Raw genomic sequence first — 23,586 nt, forward strand, 5'->3', positions numbered from 1 at the left:
TGCTTTCAAATACGTGTGCGTGCTAAGTCGCTTCAGTTGTGTCCGACTCTTTGTGACCCCATGGACTGTAGCCCACCAGGCTCCACTGTCCATGGGATTCTCCAGGCATGAAGACTGGAGTGGCTTGTTATGCCCTTGTCCAGAGGATCTTCCTGACCCAAGGATTGAAACTGCACCTCTTATGTCTCCTGCTCTTGGCAGGTGGGTTCTTTACCATCCATCTGGGAAGCTCTGCTCTCAAATACATATATTACATAATATATTACATATTATAGATGATTAAAAATTATATATAATTTCTTCAAAACTATGGTTTTTCCAGTAGTCATGTACAGATTTGAGAGTTGGACCATAAAGAAGGCTGAGCACTGAAGAACTGATGCTTTCAAATTGGGGTGCTAGAGAAGATTCTTGAGAGTCTCTTGGACAGCAAAGAGATCAAACCAGTCAATCCTAAAGGAAATCAACCTTGAATATTCATTGGAAGGGGATGCTGGGATGCTGAAGCTCCAATACTTTGGCCACCTGATGCGAAGAGCCAACTCTTTTTCAATACTTTGGAAAAGACCCTGATGCTGGGAAAGACTGAAGTTTGCAAAAGGAGAAGGGAGTGACAGCGGATGAGATAGTTGGATGGCATCGCTGACTCAATGGACATGAGTTTGAGCAAATTCCAGGAGATAGTGAAGCCTGTCATGCTGCAGTCCAGGGGGTCGCAAAGAGTCGGACACGACTTAGTGAGTGAACAACAACAATAATGATAAAGTAAATTTGGCAAAGTGTAGGCCCAGTTGGTGAAGCTGGATAAAGGGCCTATGGAAATTGCATTTTAAATTATTTCTAAATGAAGTTTTAAAATTGCTCAAAGGTCTCTGGGGTGCCCAGGTGACTGTCTCTCACCCTGGTACCCCCGTGCTTAGCCCCAGTGCTCAGCTGCCTCATGGGTGAACCTCAGACTCCTGGGTTTCAGCACCTCACCCCCAACCCATTCCTCCTCACTACAGCCTCATCACCGTGCTCAACACCTACAGGGCGGCCTGGCCTCTTTCTTCTCCTCCTCAGGGTCAGGGTGACCCCTGACCTGCCCACTCGCCCCTCCTTCCCTACTTGACTCGTCCCCTTCCTCTGTTTGCAAACCTGTCCCTCTCCTGAAATGTCTTTCTTTCAGTTCTGGGCTGAGCCCCCACTGAACCCTTCTCAGGGAAGCTCTCTCCTTGAGAGGGCAGGGGAGGTGTACTTCCAGCCGCTGAAACAATGCCAGACATAGAGCTTGAGCTTTATACCTACTTATTGAATAAATGAATGAATGAATAAGTGACCCCCTTCCCCTAAGCAGAATTCTCGCCAGCTTCTCTTCTGTGTCCCTCCCTCTGGCCCAACCCTAAGTCCGCAGTGCTGGAGTCTAGTTTTTTCTTCCCCAGATTGGGGGCTTCTCTAGGCTTGTCTTGGGGCCTTTCCAGAGTCCCAGTTCTTGCCACAGGGACAGAGCTCACTGCAGGGTGGTTGTTTTTCAGCATGGGTGATTCTGGAAAAGGCAGTTGGATGAAACTGAGCAAGACTGGCTGAGCAGGAAAGCTGTGTAGGCTATGGGGTGGGGTGGACCTTTGGATATTGAGGAAGGGGTTTCTTTCAGGGAGCGCTGGGAATAAGACGGAATGTGGGTGTCTGGTAGCACACTTGAGACTCCTAGCCTGTGTCCGAGGTCCGAGGCTGCAAAAATCGCCCAAGGCTCTAGGTCTGAGAGGGCCTGAGTTTAGAGTTGTGAATATTTCAGATTTTAAGAGTTCCCCAGGAAGCTCTGCGCACGCCTCTGCATTTGTGCATCCTGGCTGTGTATTCAGGAGCCTTGCAGGACGTGCCTGGTTTCAGTTTCGGGGTGTCGGAGCGGGGGGGTGGGGTGGCGGGGGGCGGCGGGTAGGGGAGTGTCTTGTTTGTGCCCGGCTCCCTGTGTGCCTCGGGCTCTGGATGTGTTTTGGGGAGCAGGGAGATGTTCAGGAAGTCGGGTGTGTCTGACACCGTGGGTTGGGCCCGCTGGCCAGAGTTTCCGAGAGGGTCTTCGGGTCCCAGGCTGTGTGGGTGGAGGGTGGGCAGGGACCCCAGGAGGCCGGGCCGGGGGCGGGGGAGCTCTGGGCCGGCCCTGGGGCGGGGCGAGCCGCCCAGGGTTGGGGGCGGGGCGGCCCGGCCGTCTCACTTCAGCGAAGTTGGCTGCGCGGAGGCTGGCCCCGGACGCGCCCGGAGCCCAGGGAAGGAGGGAGAAGGGAGGAGAGAGGTGGGAGGAGGGAGGGTCGCGGCCGGCCGCCATGGGGCCGGGGCCCCGGGGCCGCCGCCCCCGCCGCCGTCGCCCGATGTCGCCGCCACCACCCCTGCCGTCCGTGCGGACGCTGCCCTTATTGCTGCTGCTAGCGGGGCCGGGGGCTGCAGGTGAGGGGCCGGGACCCCGAGGGCGGGATGGGGTGAGTGGGTGGGGGAAGGGGAAGGATGGAGTGCAAGGCCTCCCCGAGTATGAGACTTGGTGAGGGGTGGGTGGGGGCGCGGTCCCTGGGAATCAGGGACCAGAGCGCAGGGGCAGGGAGCGCAGGAGCCGGGGGGCAGGGACTCCGAATTGAGAGTGGGGGCGAGGCAGGACCCCAGAGACCGGAGGAACTGGGGCCCCGGGAGAGATGTGGGCTGGGAATGAAGGGACCGTGGAGCTCGGAACTGGGAGCTGGAGGTGAGCGGATCAAGATTAGCGGGGGAGTGGGGGGGGGCGGCGAATAACCAAGAATCTGGGGCTCTCTCACCAACCATGCCTGTCTAGAGCCCTGGGAAGGTCACGATTGGAATCCAAGTATCCCCAGGTCGGGGACCCCTCGCATAAAAGCTCCCCCTCCCCATGCACACACCCGGGGTAGGTCTGGCAGGGCTGGGGGCCGGAGGGGGCGCGAAGTTCTCGGAGCTCTAAACTCGGAGAAAACTTCCCAGGCCGGAGAGCGGCAAGACCCGGAACCGGAGCCAGAGCTGGAGCCATAGAGGCGCCAGCGCCCCTTCCCCCGCCCGCGGCCCCGCTCCCTCCCCCGGCTGCTTGGACCGGACAGCGTCCCGGGACCCAGTCTCCGCCTGGGGAAGGGAGGGGAGGGCAGAGGGCGCGAGCCCACGTGCTCCTCTCTCGCTCCAGCGCCCCCTCCCAGCAACCCGACCCCCTCCCCAGCGGGCCCGGGTAGCCCCCCGCCCCTCCCCTTCCCCACTCTTCCCCTCCCCCGCCTGGGACAATGGCCGCGCCGTCTAGACACCCCCTCCCCCCCGGCAGCCTCGCGCTTTCTTTGCCAGACAAAGCGGGGACTGCAGCGGGGCCGGACCGGGGCTGCTGGGGCGCACCCCCAGCCAAGGGAGGCCTGGCCGGCAGGGGAGGGACGCGAGCCCAGTGGCCCTGGCCCTGGGTCTCTGGACGCTGCTGTGGGGCTCAGCCCAGGGAGGGGTGGGGAGAAAACAGGTCTCCCCAGCCCAGCCCAGCCCAGCCCTGGGAGGGCAGATGGGGCAGGAGTGGGCAGGAGCAGCCGCCCCAAGAGGCCAGCCGGCAGGCACACATGGCCTGTCACACACTCACAGGACACACAATCTTGGATCACACATGTGGAGATGCAGATGAGTATGTGTGTGCACACACACACATAGGGTACACCTGCACACGTGCACACCCAGCTCACACAAGACACAGACATTCATAGCTCACATGTGCTCATACAATCACACATGTTCATACATACCCTGCACGACCAGCCCAAGGCCTCACACTCACTGTCTGCACACACTCAGATGCATATAGACAGATGCAAGGACATGCCTACACCCAGCTGACACATGCAGGTAAACTGGCACATCCAACCCATACCCAGACTCACCCATGCACATACAAGTCACACACAGACCCACAGCTATATACCAAGATACATACTTCACATACATAGACACAACAGCCTACGAACATCTCTACATCCGTGCAGGCCATGCAGACACACACATGGCCCACAGGGCCCACTGCTCAGCAAGGCCCATGCCTCGTGTCATGTGGCCCCCAGCGTGAGTTCACAAACACCCCTGGGCTCCTGTCTGGGTAATAGTGTCCTGGCTGCTCGGGCCTTAAAGGGGACAGAAGCCATGTTTAATGCATTTGCATGTCCAGTTTATCTCATTCTCTCTCTTTTTTTAAAACTCTGTCTCTTTCTTTCTTGATCTCGTCTCTGTGTCTGTCTGCTTCTAGTTTCCTTCTTTTATGTCTGTCTGTTTTTCTCATCTTCTTCCTCTCCCTTTCTTTCTCCCCTACTTACACACACAGGCACACATGCACAAGCGGCCCCACACCTGCTGGCTCACACAAGGCCCCACTAACTCACACCCCTCCACACCCCTGACCCATCCGACAGGACAGTTAGACTGTGCCACACCGCAGAGAGACACAGTCCTTAGGGGTGAGGATGCTGAACAGGTCAGCTGTGCCAGCTGCCCCTCCCTTAACACAGATTCCGTCCCTGTAATGCCCAGTTGCTGGCTGCGCATGGCATTCATTCATGCCCTGGCATATCTCCCCAGAACTAGCACGTAGGCCTGCCTAGTTGGAGTAGATGCCCAGCATCAACAGAAGGAAGACCGGGGTCCCAGGACTCCCCACCCCTGCCCCCCCCCACAACCCCGGGATCTGGGCACAAAGTCCCAGACCTCCCTTCAACCCTTGCAGCACCCCCACTTCCTGCCCCCCATTCTGGCAGCTTCTGAGCCCCCACATCTGGCACAAGTCGGCCCCTCCTCCTGCCTGCCCCTGCCTTGTGGTTCCCAGGGCCCGAGTAGGCAGTGACAGCTGCAGCCCCAACAGCTGGGGCCGGGGCGGGGGGCCGTGGGAACTGTGAATGGGGGGGGCTCCCTGCACTCGCAGAGACGCCCCCAGCCTGGTGCAGCTGTTGCCTGAGGGAGCAAAGGACGGAGTCTCAATCTAGGCTGGGGTTCCTGGGTGCCTGCCTGACACCCCCACCTTCCTTCACCCCCACCCAGCCCCCCCTTGCCTGGACGGAAGCCCGTGTGCGAACGGAGGTCGCTGCACCCAGCTGCCCTCCCGGGAGGCTGCCTGCCTGTGAGTGCCTGGCTCTGAGCCATCAGTGGGCCCCATGTGGGGAGGCGGTCTGTCTTCTCCCCCTGCCTCTGTGTTCACCATAGATGCTTCCACCACTTCCTTCAAGTGTGTGGCTTGGGCAACCTCTTGTTTCCCCTTTGAATGGAGCAGAGCTAAGAGTAGAGGCTCTGGAGTCTGCCTGGCTGGGGTTCAAATCCCATATCATGTTGCTGATGGTCTGACTTTTTAAGCCTCAGTGTCCCGGTCTGGAAAATGGGCCCACGAATGCCAACTACACAGAATTCACTGCTGCCTGCAGTCTTGTGTAAATCCCCTGATGGACAGATAATTATTCAATCAACAGATTTTCGGGGACTAGTGACAGTGGTTTGGCAGTAGTGGGTATAGCACCTGCACCTTCCCACAGCTCAAGATTTAGTGGTGGGGCCACAGGAGCCCTGCCCTGACACTTACTTTCTGTGTGACCTTGAGTGAGTCACTTCCCCTCTCTGAACCTCATCGATCTGTAAAATATGGTCCTTCTGCCTGACTTGTGACCAAAGCCCCCCCAAATGCAGTTGTTGGAAAGTACAAGGAAAGGCAGAGGGTTGGGAAAGCAGGGCAGGGCCTGGGAAATTGTTGAGCAGAGGCACACAGAGATCAATTTGAATTCTGGGCTCTGGGATAACCTTGAGCAAGTGCTTTGAGCTCTCTGAGCCTCATTTTTGCATCCGGAATATGGAGCAATAACAGTTCTCTCCTTTATGGAGTTGATTATAAAGAGTGAAATCAGCATAGTGTCAGGCATACAGTAAGTGCTCAATAAATGGTATTTTTTTATTATTATTAATGGTAGAGATGTGGGATATAGGTGCCATAAGAAGAAACCTCTGAGGTTATGGGAAAATGCTTGGTTCCTTTTATAATATCATCATTAATAATTGCAGGTCACCCAGTAGCCATTGGTCGAGTCATTAAATGCATCCATTTATTCAGCAACTTGTGTGTCCAGCCCAAGCTGGGTGGGTCTGGGGTGACTTCAGAGACCCTTTGAAGTTACACAGGCACTTTGACTCACCTGGATGAGGTGGGGGGAGTGTCTCAGCCTGGTAGAGCGGGTTCCTCGGGTTGGGATGGTGGGAATAGGGGGGAAAGTGTGACCTCACCTGGCGCTACTCACCTGAGAGGCGGAGTCGCGGGACCGGGCGCCTGCGCTCTGGGACCCCGCGCCTGGAAAGCTGCCGACAGGTGAATGCGCCCCCGGCTGCCCCGCCCCCCCGACAGGTGAATCACCGGCCCGCGCGGCCGCCCGGAGCCCGGATCGCCCGGATCGGAGCGCTGGGCTTAGTCTCCAGAGCTGAGCCGTGGGAACCTCTCCCCACGCCAACACCCCCCGCCCCCATCCCCAGTCTATTTCAAAGTCCTTTCGTGGACCCCGCAGTCTGTCACCGCTCCATGGAGCCTCCAACTCTCATAGTCTCTCAAACCCTAGTCTATCTCCTAGTCATCACCTCTTCCCAGCCAGTCCCCCAAACCAAGTCCATGCTCCCCGCCACCCCCACTCTCCCGCCCCCAGCGGTCTCCGGTGAAGCCCAGGCGATTGGGCGGGGCGCGGGCAGCGGAGAACCAGCCCGACCGGTCGGCGGGGGCGCGGGGCACAGAGCGTGGGAACCCGCCGGGGGCGCCGGGAGGCGGCCGAGCGGCCACGCCCTGCCTGCCGTGCGCGCGCGCGTGGTCGCGGGAGGAAGAACCCGCCGTGCTCGGCGCCCAGCGCAGCACGCCCCCTCCCGGCGCGCAGTCTTGGCGGCGGCCCTTGCCCTGCGGATTTTTGGGGAGGGGGTTTGGGAACTGGGTTCTCCCTCTGCACCCGCCCGTGCCCCAACTTGTTTCGCTGGGGGCTGGGGTGGGGGGAATCTTGTGGGTGACGCTAAGGACTGAGTCAGCTACTTAAGCTTAGCCCCAAGCGACCGGGACAGGCCAGAGGGAGGAACACAGGAGAGGGACGGGTAGCGTCGGGGGCCGGTCCAAGTCCCTCCCTCTGACCCCACTCTGGAGGTTTCTCGTCTTAAGACCAGCGCCCGTCTGTACCTTCACTCTCAAGGTGGCCTTGGTGGGTTTGGAGGGGGCTGGAGGCTGAAGGACCTTCTCCCAACAGGGGGCGCCAGCATTGGTGGCCACCTCCTCGCCGCAACGGAAGGAAGGAAGGGGTCTCTGTGCCCCCAGGAAAGGAACTGAGGCTTTGTGGAGGTCCTCCTGTCTGGCATGTGAGAGTTAGTCCGTATTGGTGAATGAGGCTGTGGGTTGGTGTCTGAGTATTTGCCAGCCCAGTGCGTCGTGTTAGTGTGTCCCTCTCGTCTGGTACATTTGGGGGTTCTGCCCGTCTGTGTGCGCCTGGGTGGCTGTCGTCTGGAACCTGAGGCCTTTTGCATTTGCCGTGTCCTCTACTCTTCCCGCCACAGGCCCATGGCCCCCTCCCTCACTTTCTTTTCCCACACAGTCTTCTTTTTTCCCTCACTTTGTCTGTGAAAACATAGTTGCCTTTCCCCCACCCCCATCCCTCTGTCCTCCTTATCCTGTGTTTTAGTTTCTTGTGGCTGTGGAACAGATGGCCACAAACTGGGTGGTTTAAAACAACAGAAATTCATTCTTGCAGTTTTGGAGGCCAGAAGTCTTCACCTTTCTCTTGTAAGGACAGTTGTCACTCAGTTTAGGGCCAACTTGGATAATCAGGATGGTCTCATCCAGACATCCGTCATTTAATTACATCATTAATTACATTCCTTTTTCCAAATCAGGTCACAGTCACAGGTTCTTGGTCATGGACATAATTTTTCTGGGGCCACCACTCTACCCAGCTGCATCCTTCATGGTCCCCATGGGCTGAACTACTCTTCCCCCCCTCGCCCGGCATGTTGCTTATTCACTCATTATTTGTGTGTCTTCTCTTTGCCAGACCTGGCTATGAACATCAAGAGGGTAGGGACCACTTTAATTGTGTTTGCTGCTGTATTCCTGGGCTTCTCAGGTAGCGCTAGTGGTAAAGAGCCCACTTGCCAATACAGGAGACTTAAGAGATGTGTGGGTTCAATTTCTGGGTTAGGAAGATCCCCTGGAGGAGGGCATGGTGACCCGCTCCAGTTTTCTTGCCTGGAGAATCCCATAGATGGAGGAGCCAGCCAGTCCATGGGGTTGCAAAGAGTTGGCCATGATTGAAGTGACAGCACGCACGCTGTATTCCCATTGATAAGAACATAGTAGGTATGCTCAGGGAAACTGTTGCATGGATGAATGTGTCTGTGTGTTTGTTTACCTGTGTGTTTCTGGTCTGTCTGGTGTGTATCTCATGTTCTGGGCTGTTCTGCCCTGACTTTCCCCACCGAGTCGTCTCTGTCCACAGGTGCCCACCAGGCTGGGTGGGAGAACGGTGTCAGCTGGAAGACCCCTGCCATTCTGGCCCCTGTGCTGGCCGTGGTGTCTGCCAGAGCTCGGTGGTGGCGGGGACTGCCCGGTTCACCTGCCGCTGTCCCCGGGGCTTCCGAGGTAAAGGAGGGTCTGGAAGGGAGCTGAAGGCAGGCAAGGGTGTGGTTGGCCTGGGCTCACCGTTTCTGGTTCCTGGCAGGCCCCGACTGCTCCCTGCCAGACCCCTGCCTCAGCAGCCCCTGTGCCCATGGTGCCCGCTGCTCGGTGGGCTCCGATGGTCGCTACCTGTGCTCCTGCCCACCCGGCTACCAGGGCCGCAGCTGCCGGAGTGATGTAGATGAATGCCGGATGGGTGGGCCCTGCCGCCACGGTGGCACCTGCCTCAACACGCCTGGCTCCTTCCGCTGCCAGTGCCCAGGTGGCTACACCGGGCCACTGTGTGAGAGCCCCGCGGCGCCCTGTGCTCCCTCCCCGTGCCGTAACGGGGGCACCTGTAGACAGAGCGGCGACCTCACCTATGACTGTGCCTGCCTTCCTGGTGAGGGAGCTGTACCCAGGGGGAGGCAGCAGAGGTGGGGGACAGCAGGCCTGCCTGGTAGTGACCATCCTTGTGCTCCACACTAGGGTTTGAGGGCCAGAACTGTGAAGTGAATGTGGATGACTGTCCAGGGCACCGGTGTCTAAATGGGGGGACGTGCGTGGACGGTGTCAACACCTACAACTGCCAGTGCCCTCCTGAGTGGACAGGTGAGCAGTGGGACCTGAGGGAAGCCCTTGGATGGGCATGCGCCAGGTAACCGGACTGATGCGTCTGTGTGCCATAGGCCAGTTCTGTACGGAGGACGTGGACGAGTGTCAGCTGCAGCCCAACGCTTGCCACAACGGGGGCACCTGCTTCAACACATTGGGTGGCCACAGTTGTGTGTGTGTCAATGGCTGGACGGGCGAGAGCTGCAGTCAGAATATTGATGACTGTGCCACAGCTGTGTGCTTCCACGGGGCCACTTGCCATGACCGTGTGGCCTCTTTTTACTGTGCCTGCCCCATGGGCAAAACTGGTGAGTGACTTTTTTCCCTGAAGGCAGCAGAGAGCCATTGATGGCTCTTGAGTGGGGCCAAGGATGGAGTCTGACTTGAATCAGACTTATGCTATGCTAGAAGCATAATTAAACATATTGTTCTTAATTAATTAAGCATATGCTTAATGCTTATGCTAGAAGCTGGGTTTGGGGTGAAGGATAAGCCTGGCAGAGGCCTGGGAGGGCAGACAATCCAGGGAAGAAGTCACAAGAATGGAGAGCTAAACTGTGACTCAGAAGGAGAGGGGACTTTTGGGAGTGGCAAAGATCAGAAAGATGTTTGGGAGGGAGACTTCGAGTAGAGGGCAGCATATGTCAGGCAGAGAGTACTGCAGAGGGAAAGACTTAGTGCTAGGACCTTCTTAGAATCATGAAAAGAGTCAATAGATTTTAAAAACAATATGTGGATGTTTCCAACTTATTTTCAAATGGTTCAGAAAAAATAAAGTTAACAATAGTTGACTCTAGGTGGTGGGTATATGAATAAACTTTTCTGTATGTTTAAATTTTAAATAAATGATTGGGGGAGAATAGCTACTAAATATGTGTGTGCATGCTTAAGTTGCTTATGAACTGCAGCCCTGCCAGGCTCCTCTGTCCATGGGATTCTCCAGGAGAGAATACTGGAGTGGGTTGTCATGCCCTCCTCCAGGGGATCTTCCCAACCCAGGGATGGAACCTGCATCTCTTATGTCTCCTGCATTGGCAGGCAGATTCTTTACCACTAACGCCATTTGGGAAGCCCTCTAAATACACTGCTGGTTAATAAAAACAAATAAAAAAACCCCAAACACTACAGTGTTCAGGGATGTGGGACCTTTGGGCAGAGCCAGGGGATGGTCTTTCCTTGACCTGTACTTACTCTTTCCCAGGACTTTTGTGTCATCTGGATGATGCTTGTGTCAGCAACCCCTGTCATGAGGATGCCATCTGTGACACTAACCCAGTGAATGGCCGGGCCATCTGCACCTGTCCACCGGGTTTCACAGGTGGAGCTTGCGACCAGGACGTGGATGAGTGTTCCATTGGTGAGGGGCACAGTCTGCGGGTAGGGAAGGAAGGGAGAGGCTGCTCCTCGGCCACCCACACCCACACTGACTGTGACTCCACCTTGCAGGTGCCAATCCTTGTGAGCACCTGGGCCGGTGTGTGAACACACAGGGCTCATTCCTGTGCCAGTGCGGCCGTGGCTACACCGGTCCGCGCTGTGAGACCGATGTCAATGAATGCCTCTCCGGTCCCTGCCGCAACCAGGCCACGTGTCTGGACCGCATAGGCCAGTTTACCTGCATCTGCATGGCAGGTGTGTGGTGGGCGTGGCTGGGGCGGGGCCTGAGGCTGAGAGGTGGGGCGAGAAAAGCCTTCAGGCAGAGGGGCCCAGAGCAGATAGAACTGGAAGGGTAAGAGACTAAAGCTGGGATGAGGTGGAGGCGGAGCCAGAGCAGAGTCTGGGGGCATGATCCGGTGGAGTCAGTAGAACCTCAGATGGCCTGGGAGTGGAGTCTGAGCCTCAGGATGGCACTGTGGGATGGGAATGACATGAGGGCAGGACCAGGGTCTGGAGTGGAGGTCAAAGTGGAGACTGCAGACAGAGATGCACTGATGCTGGGGTAGGATTGAGGTTGGGCACAAGGCTATGGTGGGCCCTAGGCTGGGAGCTGGGAAGAGGCATAGTTTGAAGAAGGAAGGAGGTGGTCTGAAGACAAGCCCACATGGAGTCTCTTAAGCCTGAACCAGTTGGGGCCACACTGAATGAAGATCCAGCCTGAGTCTGAAAACTGAATCTACGGATGGGTTGGGGGGCAAGGCCAAGACTCAAGGGAAGCAGGGTATGTCCCCCCTTGCTCTCCCTTCAGACCAGAAGCTAAACCCTCATTGCTGTAATCCCCCTCCCTCTATCCCTCCAGGTTTCACAGGCACCTATTGTGAGGTAGACATGGATGAGTGTCAGAGCAGCCCGTGTGTTAACGGTGGGGTCTGCAAGGACAGAGTCAATGGCTTCAGCTGCACGTGCCCCTCGGGTGAGGACTCTGGGGCAGGGAGCCTGAGAAAGACTTTCTGGGGCAAAGACTCTAGGATGGGAGCTTATAATATTGTGTTAGTGGCTTCCTTTATAGCAGATACCACCTTATGAAAAATACTGAAGTTAATTTAAAAGTAAATGGGCTTTCCACCCAAACCAGGCAGCACTGGTGAGGGGGTGACTGCTCTGACCCTACTTGGGTCTCTGTTTATCTCACGTTCCCCATTCCAGGCTTCAGTGGGGCCATGTGTCAGCTGGACGTGGATGAGTGCGCCAGCACACCCTGCCGGAACGGAGCCAAGTGCGTGGACCAGCCAGATGGCTACGAGTGCCGCTGCGCGGAGGGTGAGGGTGGGCCAATGACAAGACTGCAGGAATCTGGAGGCGGGGCTAGTGGGGGAAAAGGGCCAATAATACGCCTGGGGGAAAGTTGGGGGCAGAGCTGCTGCAAGGCAGGCCCAGAGCAGGACCAATGAAAGAGCCAGGAGGAGGAGCCAATCCTGGACATAAGCAGAGGTAAGACTAGGGGGTGGGCCCAAAGGATCTGGCAGGATAGATGTGCACTGGATTGGAGGGACCCCGTCCAACCCCCTCTACTCCCAGGAACCTCCCGTACTGTCCTGCGTCACTTCAGTTCTGTCCACTCTTTGCGAGCCAATGGATTGTAGCCCACAAGGCTCCTCTGTCCATGGGATTCTACAGGCAAGAATACTGGAATGGGTTGCCATGCTCTCCTCCAGGGGACCTTCCCCACCCAGGGATCGAACTCATCTCTCCTGCATTGCAGGCGGATTCTTTACCCACTGAACCACCTGGGAAGCCCAGGAACCTCCCATGTGTCCGCATCTCCAGGGGAGGGAGAAGCAAATCAGGGCTGATGGTGTAAGGATTGGAAGCATGGTCTCGCTAGGGGTGTAATTTAACTGGTATGGTCCTGGCCAGGGATAAGCCTTGGAGCCTGCCGCTGGATGGTCTCTGGAGGCCAGCCAGGGGCGGAGCCTGAACTGAGCCCACCTCCTATTGGGTCAATGGGCCGGGCTTGAGGGAGAGCTGAGTTAAGATTGGGCAGAGGCCATGGCTGTGGGCAGGACCTTGGCCAATGGGCGGAGCCTGACCCTCTGTCCTCCGCAGGCTTTGAGGGCACAGTGTGTGAGCGCAACGTGGATGACTGCTCGCCAGACCCTTGCCACCACGGGCGCTGTGTGGACGGCATTGCCAGTTTCTCATGCGCCTGTGCCCCGGGCTATACCGGCATGCGCTGTGAAAGCCAGGTGGATGAATGCCGAAGCCAGCCCTGCCGACACGGGGGCAAATGCCTAGACCTGGTGGACAAATACCTCTGCCGCTGCCCTCCTGGCACCACAGGTGGGGGCCAGGGGCTGGGCTGGGACAGGAATAGTACATCTGATGGGACACAGAGGGTTCAGGAATGGTGTTTCTGGCAGGTCACGGTGGTGGCAATCTCAGACATGTTCCCCTTCCCCAGGTGTGAACTGTGAGGTGAACACTGATGATTGTGCTAGCAACCCCTGCACCTTTGGAGTCTGCCGGGACGGCATCAACCGCTATGACTGTGTCTGCCAGCCTGGATTCACAGGTGGGCAAGTGGCTGCCATGGAAACGGGGTCTTTATAGAGTGAGGGTGAAATCATCTATCTTTCCTGGCCGGGTTTTGCCCCTCTCTGCACGTGCTTGTACTTAGGGATTGTCCATGCTTTGCCCTGAGATTTTTGCTTTCTCTCATTGGCATGTATCCCCATGTTGGCTCAAGATTAGCCTGGTATGTCCATGAAGGTGTTCAGACTCAGAGATTAAGGTGTTTCTGAGTGGGACCAAGGCAATCCTTGGTGGAAATGAAAGTGACTTCATATAAGTTTGGGGGCAAGGGTGATCTGGGGCGAGGTATCTCTGGGTTGTGGAGGTGGCTGTCCTAATTTGCACAAGAGCTGATGTGTTATGAAGTAAATGAGATGGTCCTTGCTCAAGGGTGTGACTGTGCTAAATGGGGCAAGGTTGCCCTTCTCTGGTTGGCTCCACTATCCTTGTCCCGGGACGAGGTTGCCTACCTGCTCCCCAGGGCCCCTCTGCAACGTGGAGATCAACGAGTGTGCGTCCAACCCCTGCGGCGAGGGAGCCTCCTGCGTGGATGGTGAAAATGGCTTCCGATGCCTCTGCCCACCTGGCTCCCTGCCCCCACTCTGCCTTCCCCCAAGCCATCCTTGTGCCCAGGAACCCTGCAGTCATGGCGTCTGCCACGATGCGCCTGGAGGGTGAGGTCTCTCCCTAGATCCCTGACCCCCACAGCTTCCCTACCCTCCTGCCAGCCCTGACTGCCTCCTTCTCCAGGTTCCGCTGTGTGTGTGAACCTGGCTGGAGTGGCCCTCAGTGCAGTCAGAGCCTCACTCGAGATGCCTGTGAATCCCATCCCTGCCGGGCAGGCGGCACCTGCACCAGTGATGGAATGGGCTTCCGCTGCACCTGTCCCCCTGGTATCCAGGGTGCGTGTCTCCACCTTCCCTCCCCAGGGCCTCTTCCTTCCTTCTTCCTTCTTATTTCCTTTCTGCTTCATTCTCTCTTCCTTCTCTGCATTTGCCCCTTTTTTCTTTTCCTTTTCCACTCTTACACAGGAGCTTGGGAGGTGGGTATCAAGGTGGGGACCTTGCGGGGAGATGGGAACAAGGAATCTCTCAAGACTATCTCACTCTGCCTGCCCACTACAGGCCATCAGTGTGAGCTGCTGTCCCCCTGCACCCCGAATCCCTGTGAGCATGGGGGCTACTGTGAGTCTGCTCCTGGCCAGCTGGCTGTCTGCTCCTGCACCCCTGGTTGGCAAGGTATACCAGTTGCTGCTTCTCTCCATCACCTCCTCTGCAACTTACTCCATACTGGGTGATGCTGGGGACCCAGAGAAGGAGTCCACCCCCCACTGGCTCTGCCTTAAAAAAATTTTTTTTTCAGTAAATTATTTATTATTTATTTGGCTGTACTGCGTCTTAGTTGCAGCATGTGGAATCTAGTTTCCTGACCAGGGATTGAACCCAGGCCTCCTGCATTGGAGGCACAGAGTCTTAGCCACTGCACCAACAGGGAAGTCCCCTGGTTCTGCCTTTTAAGGGAGCTTCCTCTGGGAAGGAACAGAACTAGACACAGACACTTGCAGCCTGTGTAGTCAGTTCAGGAGGAGAGCAAGGGATATGGGCTGTGTTGTTCATTGTTTAGTTGCTAAGGCATGTCTGACTCTTTTGACCCCATGGAGGGCAGCATGCCAGGCTTCCCTGTCCTTCACCATCTCCCGGAGTTTGCTCAGATTCACGTCGATTGAGTCAGTGATGCCATACAACTTCCCATCTCACCCTCTGTTGTCCCCTTCTCCTCCTGCCCTCAATCTTTCCCAGCATCAGGGTCTTTTGCAGTGAGTTGGCTCTTAGCATCAGGTGGCCAAAGTATTGGTTCGGCTTCAGCTTCAGTCCTTCCAATGAGTATTCAGGGTTGATTTCCTTTACGAGTGACTGGTTTTGGTTTGATAAGGTCTTGAGAATCTAGAATTCAGGCTGAGTTTGGGGAGAGCCTGGAGGAGCAGACCTCAGTCACAGAATCACATTCTTCATCCACTGAAATAAGGAGAGGGGTGTTCGGGAGCAGTATGCAAAACGATCAGAGGCAAACTGTTCTTCCCTTCATCCATCTCAGTCTTAAGATTCCTCCTGAGCACCAGGTACTCCCGGACCCGACCCTGCATCTGCTAATCCTGGATGTTATTTTGCTCCCCACCCCCAGGCCCACGATGTCAGCAGGATGTGGATGAGTGTGCTAGCCCCTCACCCTGTGGTCCCCATGGTACCTGCACCAACCTGGCAGGGAGTTTCAGCTGTACCTGCCACGAGGGCTACAGTGGCCCTTCCTGTGATCAGGACATCGATGACTGTGACCCCAGTGAGTTCAAGGGAGCTCTTGGTGGGAGGGTTCTGACCTAGGGAACGTGTTCATCAAGTTGCTTCAGTATGCCTAGTACTGTGCTTTCATTTCATCTTCACAGTTGTCTTCCTTTCCGCATTTGTTCATGAAAACTGAGGCCCCACAGAGGTTAAGTGACTTGCCCAAGGTAATGCAGCGAGTAGAGAAATGACCTAGGATAGGAGCACAGGTCTGTTTGACTCTGAAGGCTGTAAACTGCCTCTGGCAGCAAGCAAGTTAAAATTGTATGTAACAATACTGTAAAGTAATTAACCTCCAATTAAAATAAATAAATTTAAAAAATACATAAATAAAATTGTATGTAAACTATGAGATAATAGGCCCCTTAGTGAGTTACCAGGAGCACTGTTCAATAGACAAATAATGCAAGTCACATATGAATTAAATTTTTTTAGTTGATATTTTAAAAATCTTTTTTTGTTTATTTTTGAATTAATTTTTTAAAAATTATTTCATTGGACTGCATCTTAGTTGCAGCATGGGGGATCTTGTTCCCTTACCAGGGATCAAACCTAGGCCCCCTGCACTAGGAGCAGATGATCTTAACCTCTGGACCACCAAGGAAGTCCTTGAATTAATTATTTTCTAATAGCCGCATTAAAAAGCAAACAAAATGACAACAGGTGATATTAAATTCAATAATATATTTTATTTAGCCTAATACATAAAAACATTATCATTTCAACATGTAATCAATATAAAATGATTGAGGTATTTTACATTATTTTTTTTCTTTTTTCATATGGAATCTTCACGATCTGCTTTCTGGTGTCTGTTTTATGCTGACAGTACATCTCAAATTGGACCAATCACATGTCAAGTGCTCAAGAGCCACATATGGTCAGTGGCCACCCTACTGGCTAGCCCAGGCCTGGAGGAGACCTCCTGTGCTGAGCTCAGGAATTAAGCAGATACAACTAGTACTTGGGGTTTCTCAGGTGGTGCTAGTGGTAAAGAACCCATCTGCCAATGCAGGAGACATAAGAGATGAGGGTTCGATCCCTGGTGGGGGTGATCCTCTGAAGGAGGGCATGACAACCCACTCCAGTATTCTTGCCCAGAGAATCCCATGGACAGAGGAGCCTGGCGGCCTATAGTCCATAGAGTCAAACAGATTTGGATATGTCTGAAGCGACATAGCACACACGCAGGCAACTAGCACTTGGCAGCTCAAAGGGACCTTTTTGGGAGCTTCTCAAACCTTTCCTCCCTTCCACATAGATAAGGTTTCCACCAGATAAGGGAGGGAATGAGGCCACAGAGAGGACAGCGTTTGGTTCCCCTGGCTAAGTGTGCCCCTCCCAATGAAGCTTGGTTTTCTCCTGATTTCCCTCTACGCAAGGCATGGCCAGGTCAGGGGGTGCGGTGCGTGACCAGACCTCCTCCCTTCTGACCGTAGACCCCTGCCTGAATGGTGGCTCATGTCAGGACGGGGTGGGCTCCTTTTCCTGCTCCTGCCTCCCTGGCTTTGCTGGCTCCCGCTGTGCCCGAGACGTGGACGAGTGTCTGAGCAGCCCCTGCGGCTCAGGCACCTGCACAGACCACGTGGCCTCCTTCACCTGCACCTGCCCGCCGGGTTATGGCGGCTTCCACTGCGAGCAGGACCTCCCCGACTGCAGTCCCAGGTGGGTGGGGCCTCTCCTGGGAGACAGGGACCCTGGCATCGGATGGGGCGTGGGACCCGAGGAGCTGGGGACAGGGAGTCCTCGGCTGGACACCCACTTCAGGACTCTGATGCCTGATGGGAACGTGTCTGGGAAGGGGCAGGACATCTGTTGGGAGGTCACCTTAGATACCCTGGTCCCTGCGGGAGCAAGGCCAGGCCAGGGTGGGGCCTCCACATGGCTTCCACATAGCCCTGAAGCACCTGGTATACTGGGGTTAAGGGACATGACAGGGCGGGGCCTTTGGGGGACCTCAGCTTCTCCTTGGGGTAGGGGTCTTGTCACTTCTGCCAGGAGGGGCCCAGGAGTGGGGCGGGGCCTCTGAAGGGCGGGGCCAGACGCGCCCCTCCTTTCCCTCCAGCTCCTGCTTCAATGGAGGGACCTGCGTGGATGGTGTGAACTCATTCACCTGCCTGTGCCGCCCGGGCTACACTGGCACACACTGCCAACATGAGGCGGACCCTTGCCTCTCACGGCCCTGCATGCACGGGGGCGTCTGCACTGCCGCCCACCCTGGCTTCCACTGCGCCTGCCCAGACGGCTTCACCGGTGCTCAGTGCCAGGTGGGTGGGGTCACTGGAGCCTTGGGGGAGGAGTCTAGAGGGATGTTCTGGGGGAGGGGCCTTTTGGGTACCCTGGTTGGTTGAGAAGGCAGCCTGGATCCTGGGGAAGAGTTGGCAGAGGGATTGCGGTGAGGGGCCTGGCAGGGATCCTGAGGGAAAAATCTGGAGAGGCGTTCTGGAGTCTGCTGAGGACCCTGGAGAAGCAGGGCGGGGTTTCTAGGGGTCCCCGAGTGTGAACACCCTGGCCTTCCTCGACAGACGCTGGTAGACTGGTGCAGCCACTCGCCCTGTCAGAATGGGGGTCGCTGTGCCCGGACAGGGGCCTCTTTCTACTGCCTTTGCCCCCCCGGGTGGAGCGGCCGCTTATGTGACATCCGGAGCCTGCCCTGCAGAGAGGCCGCAGCCCAAATCGGTGAGGGGGAGCACGTGATTGGGCGTGTGTGCACATACTTCCTCCTAGTGTGAGCTGAATGAGAGTGCACCAGAGCTATGGACGTGGTGGGGTGTGTGCGCGTGTGTGGATATGTGACTGTCTGATAGCTGGCCAGGACAAGGTGGTGTGTGTATCTATCACTGTGAAGCAACTGGGATGTCTGTAACGCTGTGTGTGACCTGGCTGATACGAGCTTTGAAAGTACGTATGTGTTTGTGTCAGTGTCAGGGGATGTGTGGTAACCCAGTGGGATGTGTGTGACGCCTCGGTGACTGAGGCTGGTGGGGATGCTGGGTGTTCTGGGTATGACGGGGGCAGGGAGGAGGGAGTCTGCCTGATGCCGCTCTCCTCTGCTCAGGAGTGCCCACGGAGCAGCTGTGTCAGGCGGGTGGGCAGTGTGTGGACAAGGACAGCTCCCACTACTGTGTGTGCCCAGAGGGCCACACTGGCAGCCACTGTGAGCAGGAGATGGACCCCTGCTTGGCTCAGCCCTGCCAGCATGGGGGCACCTGCCGAGGCTACGTGGGAGGTTATGTGTGTGAGGTAAGGAGCACCCAAGGGAGGAGATGGAGGGCTGGTCACCCTGAGTGTGTCTGGCTACACATTTCTGTGTCTCTAGAGCCTGATGTGGTGTCCCTCTCTGGGCGTGTCTGGGTTTTTGCTTTTGTGACTCTGGGTGTATCTTTGGGGTGTCACTCTCAGGGTGTCTGGCTCTATCTCTGTCTCTCGTTATTTCTTGGACGTGTGTCTCTCTGCATGGTGTCTCTATGGGTATGAATGGCACACATGGGCCAGTGTCTGAGTGTGCATCTGGCTGTGTGTGTCTTGGGTGTATCTGGGTATTTCTCCTGTGTGCCTTTGTATGTATGTGTGTTTCTTGGCACTGCGTGTATCTGTAGCCCTCTGTCTGGATGTTATATACTGGGTGTGTTTCTGCTCACTGAGCATATCTCCGTGCGTGGGATGACTGTGTGTCCCTTTGCCCTGGGATTCTCTGTATCTTCATGGGGAGCATCTATATCCCTCTGGGCTGAGGAGGTCCCTGTCTTGCCCCCACTGCAGTGTCCAGCTGGCTACACTGGTGACAGCTGTGCGGATGATGTAGACGAGTGTGCCTCCCAGCCCTGCCAGCATGGGGGCATCTGCATTGACCTCGTGGCCCACTATCTCTGCTCCTGTCCCCCAGGGACGCTGGGTAGGCCAGGACCAGGGTTTGGGGACAGGTGGGGAGGCTGGGTTTCTGAGCTCTCCTGATGTCCCCCATCCCCCACCCCGCTAGGTGTGCTCTGCGAGATTAATGAGGATGACTGTGGCCCAGGCCCAGCCCTGGACCTGGGGCCCCGGTGCCTGCACAATGGTACCTGCGTGGATCTGGTGGGTGGTTTCCGCTGCACCTGCCCCCCAGGATACACTGGCCTGCGCTGTGAGGGGGACATCAATGAATGTCGCCCAGGTGCCTGCCACGCGGCACATACCCGGGACTGCCTGCAGGACCCAGGTGGGGGCTTCCGCTGCCTGTGTCACCCTGGCTTCACAGGTGAGCATGGGAAGAGGGGGCTGGCCTGGGATCCTGCCTGCGTTCCCCACAGGCAGCTGATCCACGCCCTTCTGCTTGCCCAGGTCCCCGCTGTCAGACTGTTTTGTCTCCCTGTGAGTCTCAGCCTTGCCAGCATGGAGGCCAGTGCCGTCCCAGCCCGGGCCCTGGGGGTGTGCTGACCTTCTCTTGCCACTGCATCCCGGTAGGTGGTAGGCGGGGGTGGTGGTAACAGGGTCTCTGGAAGAGAGTGGGGGTGGGGGGTAGGGGGCGTGGCTTCATGGGAGGGTGAGGCTTTAGGGGAAAGAAGTGGAAGAGGATTTCTGGGAAATGTTGAGATTACCTGGAGGTTGTGTGTGTGTCTCTTCGGAATTTGGAGTTGCGGCCTCTTGGGAAAGCTTGGTCTTACCTGTAAGGTGGGACTGGCAGTGGGAGCCGGGAGAGGTTGGGCTAGACCTCGGGAGATCAGAGGCGCAAGCTTTCCCAAGTTCTGATCCTCCGTATTTCCTTCCCTCTCCTCCTTCAACCCTCAATCCGCTTCTCTTTCCATTTCTCTTACCTTCCCTACTTTCTCCTCCCCTTCTCTCTTTCCCTCTATCCCCTGCCCCTGCGGTTTTTTTTCCCTCTCCCCCCACCCAACCCACAGCCGTTCTGGGGCCCGCGTTGCGAGCGGGTGGCACGCTCCTGCCGGGAGCTGCAGTGCCCAGTGGGTGTCCCGTGCCAGCAGACGGTCCGTGGACCGCGCTGCGCTTGCCCCCCGGGGCTGTCGGGTCCCGCCTGCCGGGGTTCCCGGGGGTCGCCCCCAGGGGCCGCCAATGCCAGCTGCGTGACCTCTCCCTGCCTTCACGGGGGCTCCTGCCGCCCGGAGCCGCTCGCGCCCTTCTTCGGCTGCGCTTGCGCGCCAGGCTGGACCGGGACGCGCTGCGAGGTGCCCGCGACGATGCCCGAGGTATCCGTGCCGATGCCCGAGGTCCCGGAGGAGCCGGCGTGCCCTAGAGCCTCCTGCGAGGCCAAGAGCGGCGACAAGAACTGCGACCGCGAGTGCAACAGCCCCGGCTGCGGCTGGGACGGCGGCGACTGCTCGCTGAGCGTGAGCGACCCCTGGCGGCAGTGCGCGGCGCTGCAGTGCTGGCTCCTGTTCAACAACAGCCGCTGCGACCCCGCCTGCAGTTCGCCCGCCTGCCTCTACGACAACTTCGACTGCCGCGCCGGCGGCCGCGAGCGCACCTGCAAGTGAGTCCGTCCTCAGTCTGGGTCTCGTCTGTCCATGTGCCTCATCTGACCACCCGTGGGCCCTGCTTCTCTGTCTGTCCATCCGTTTGCCTTGATCTGTCAGTCCGTTCTCAGTCTGTTCGTGGGGCTGTCCCTTTGTTTGCCCCATCTGTTTCTTGGTGTACCTTGTCTGCCCATCCGCGCGCAGTTTGTCTGTCTGTGCCCCTCACCTAGCCATCCGCGTGCCATTTATGTCTGTCTGCCTGTCTTCCCATTCTTGTGCCCTGTCTGTACATCTTTGTTCCCTGCCTATCAGTGTGGCAGTCCGTTTGTCCATCCATTAGCCCTTTCTGTTTTTCTGTCTGTCTCTGCACTCCATCTGTCCCTCTTTATACCGTTTGTCGGTCATTCTGTCTGTCCATGAATTCATTTTGCCCCTCTATACACCCAGCTGTCTGTCTGCACCCCTGCTTGTCCATCCTCGGATCTCACCTGTCCATCTGTCTGTCTCTATGCCAGTCTGTCCCCCTATGTGCCCCATCTGTCCATCTGCACACCTTTGTGCCCCACCTGTTCATTCACATGCCCCTTCTGTCCTTAAGTCCACCCATGTGTGTTTTTGCCCCGCTATATGCCCATTCATCTGTCCATGGCCCTGCTGGTCTTTCCCTGCCCCTCTTCTGACCTTCTCTGTCTGTTCATGAGGCCTGTCTATCTGTCTCATACATTCTATCTATCCATCCATATTCTCTGCCCTGTCTGACCCTCTGTGTGTCCCTCTGTCTCTCCCTGTCTCATTCTGCTCCAGCCATCCTGGCCTCTTTTCCAGTCTTTAAATTCCCCAGGCTTGGTCCCATCTCAAGACCTTTGCACTGGCTGTTGGCTCTGCCAGGATGCTGTCCTTCAGGAAGTCACATGGCTCCTCCCTCATCTCCTTCAAGTTTTTGCTCAAACACAAGTCTCGCTGTGAACTCCTTCCTAGCCACCCATAGCACTTCCTCTGCTTAATTTTTTCCCTTGGCATTTAATTCGTGTGTGTGTACGTTTACCTTTAGCCTTTATTGGTGTGTAATCAAAATACCGTATGTTCTGCTCATTCATCATTTTTAATATATGTCTCTGCCCATCGTAATGACAGCTCCAAGTGCGTAAGGTTTTGTGTTGGCGCCGTATCCTTAGTGGACTTCCCTGGTAGCTCAGTCGGTAAAGAATCTGCCTGCAACGCAGGAGACCTGGATTTGATCCCTGGGTGGGAAAGATCGCCTGGAAAAGGGAAAGCTACTCACTTCCGTATTCCTGCCTGGAGAATTCCATGGATAGAGGAGTCTGGCACACCACCATCCATGGGATCTCAAAGAGTCAGACACGACTGAGTGACTAACGTTTTCACTTCACTCATATCTTTAGCGCCTATAGCTGCGCTCAGCACCTAGGACGCAGTTGTCAATAGTTATTGACATTAATAATTGCAAAGCAACTGGCTGGTTTTCCAGAAAGCCTGATACATTCCACAGGCATGTGGATACATTCCAGTTCTCTGCTCCCTGAGGAGTCTTGGATGCTTTGTGGTGTATTTGTGCAGCTGGGGGCAAGATGGGGGAGTGTGGGGGTAGGGGGTTGGGGGTGGCTCCCTTGACCCCGCCCTCCTCTGCCCCCAGCCCAGTGTATGAGAAGTACTGCGCGGACCACTTCGCTGACGGCCGCTGCGACCAGGGCTGCAACACAGAGGAGTGCGGCTGGGATGGCCTGGACTGTGCGGGTGAGGTGCCCGCCCTGCTGGCCCGCGGTGTCCTGGTGCTCACAGTGCTGCTGCCGCCGGAGGAGCTGCTGCGCTCCAGCGCCGACTTCCTGCAGCGGCTCAGCGGCATCCTGCGCACCTCGCTGCGCTTCCGTCTGGACGAGAACGGCCAAGCCATGGTCTTCCCTTACCACCGGCCCGGGCCTGGCGCTGGGCCTGGCGCTGAATCCCGGAACCGGCGGGAGCTGGCCCCCGAGGTGATCGGGTGAGTGACTCCACCCCCAGGGGAGCCGTGGGGGGCGCACGCAGATGCTAGGGAAGGGGCACCATTCATAAGGCCTTGTGCGTTTGCCGTGCTGTGCTTAGTCTCTCAATCGTGTCCGACTCTTTGCAATTCCATGGACTGTAGCCTGCCAGGCTCCTCTGTCCATGGGGATTTTCCAGAATACTCCAAGAATACTGGAGTGGGTTGACATGCCCTCCTCCAGGGGATCTTCCCAACCCAGGGCTGGAACCCAGGTCTCCCACATTGCAGGCAGATTCTTTACCAGCTGAGCTACCAGGGAAGCCCCTTGTGTGTTTTACTTCCCTTGACATCTGGGAACCACTATTCTAGCTATTTTTAAGTTCCCTTCAAACTCTAAAACTCTGTGACTGAACTTGGCTTTCCTCCAGAAATATCTGATAAAGCACCTAATAGGTTTTAGGCGCTGGGTTAGGTCTTTAGTCCAGTTATGTTTTCATTGATTTCACTGCTTAGGAAATGCCCAATATGTGGGAGTGACTTCTTGGTAGTACATACAGAGTCATATAATACATATAATACATACATCTCAGCCTCAGCACCATTGACATTTGGGGCCAA

At 56.4% G+C, this 23,586-nt stretch overlaps 1 protein-coding gene across 1 annotated transcript in view; it reads left to right on the forward strand.

Moving 5' to 3' along the window:
* Positions 1-2,300: 2,300 nt before the first annotated feature.
* NOTCH3 (notch receptor 3) overlaps positions 2,301-23,586 on the forward strand; it is a 38,255-nt gene continuing 16,969 nt past the window's right edge. Inside the window, exons 1-25 of the mRNA XM_068979675.1 lie at positions 2,301-2,421; positions 5,023-5,101; positions 8,478-8,620; positions 8,700-9,038; positions 9,125-9,247; positions 9,325-9,558; positions 10,452-10,607; positions 10,697-10,882; positions 11,487-11,600; positions 11,834-11,947; positions 12,734-12,967; positions 13,089-13,199; positions 13,680-13,872; positions 13,949-14,100; positions 14,323-14,436; positions 15,380-15,535; positions 16,977-17,202; positions 17,603-17,804; positions 18,063-18,216; positions 18,596-18,780; positions 19,300-19,432; positions 19,517-19,774; positions 19,858-19,976; positions 20,418-21,004; positions 22,642-22,986. Coding sequence (XP_068835776.1) covers positions 2,301-2,421; positions 5,023-5,101; positions 8,478-8,620; positions 8,700-9,038; positions 9,125-9,247; positions 9,325-9,558; positions 10,452-10,607; positions 10,697-10,882; positions 11,487-11,600; positions 11,834-11,947; positions 12,734-12,967; positions 13,089-13,199; positions 13,680-13,872; positions 13,949-14,100; positions 14,323-14,436; positions 15,380-15,535; positions 16,977-17,202; positions 17,603-17,804; positions 18,063-18,216; positions 18,596-18,780; positions 19,300-19,432; positions 19,517-19,774; positions 19,858-19,976; positions 20,418-21,004; positions 22,642-22,986 — 4,778 coding nt within the window. The remainder of the gene's footprint in view (positions 2,422-5,022; positions 5,102-8,477; positions 8,621-8,699; positions 9,039-9,124; positions 9,248-9,324; positions 9,559-10,451; positions 10,608-10,696; positions 10,883-11,486; positions 11,601-11,833; positions 11,948-12,733; positions 12,968-13,088; positions 13,200-13,679; positions 13,873-13,948; positions 14,101-14,322; positions 14,437-15,379; positions 15,536-16,976; positions 17,203-17,602; positions 17,805-18,062; positions 18,217-18,595; positions 18,781-19,299; positions 19,433-19,516; positions 19,775-19,857; positions 19,977-20,417; positions 21,005-22,641; positions 22,987-23,586) is intronic.

The sequence above is a fragment of the Capricornis sumatraensis genome, chromosome 9, assembly GCF_032405125.1.
Source record: "Capricornis sumatraensis isolate serow.1 chromosome 9, serow.2, whole genome shotgun sequence".
Lineage (NCBI taxonomy): Eukaryota > Metazoa > Chordata > Mammalia > Artiodactyla > Bovidae > Capricornis > Capricornis sumatraensis.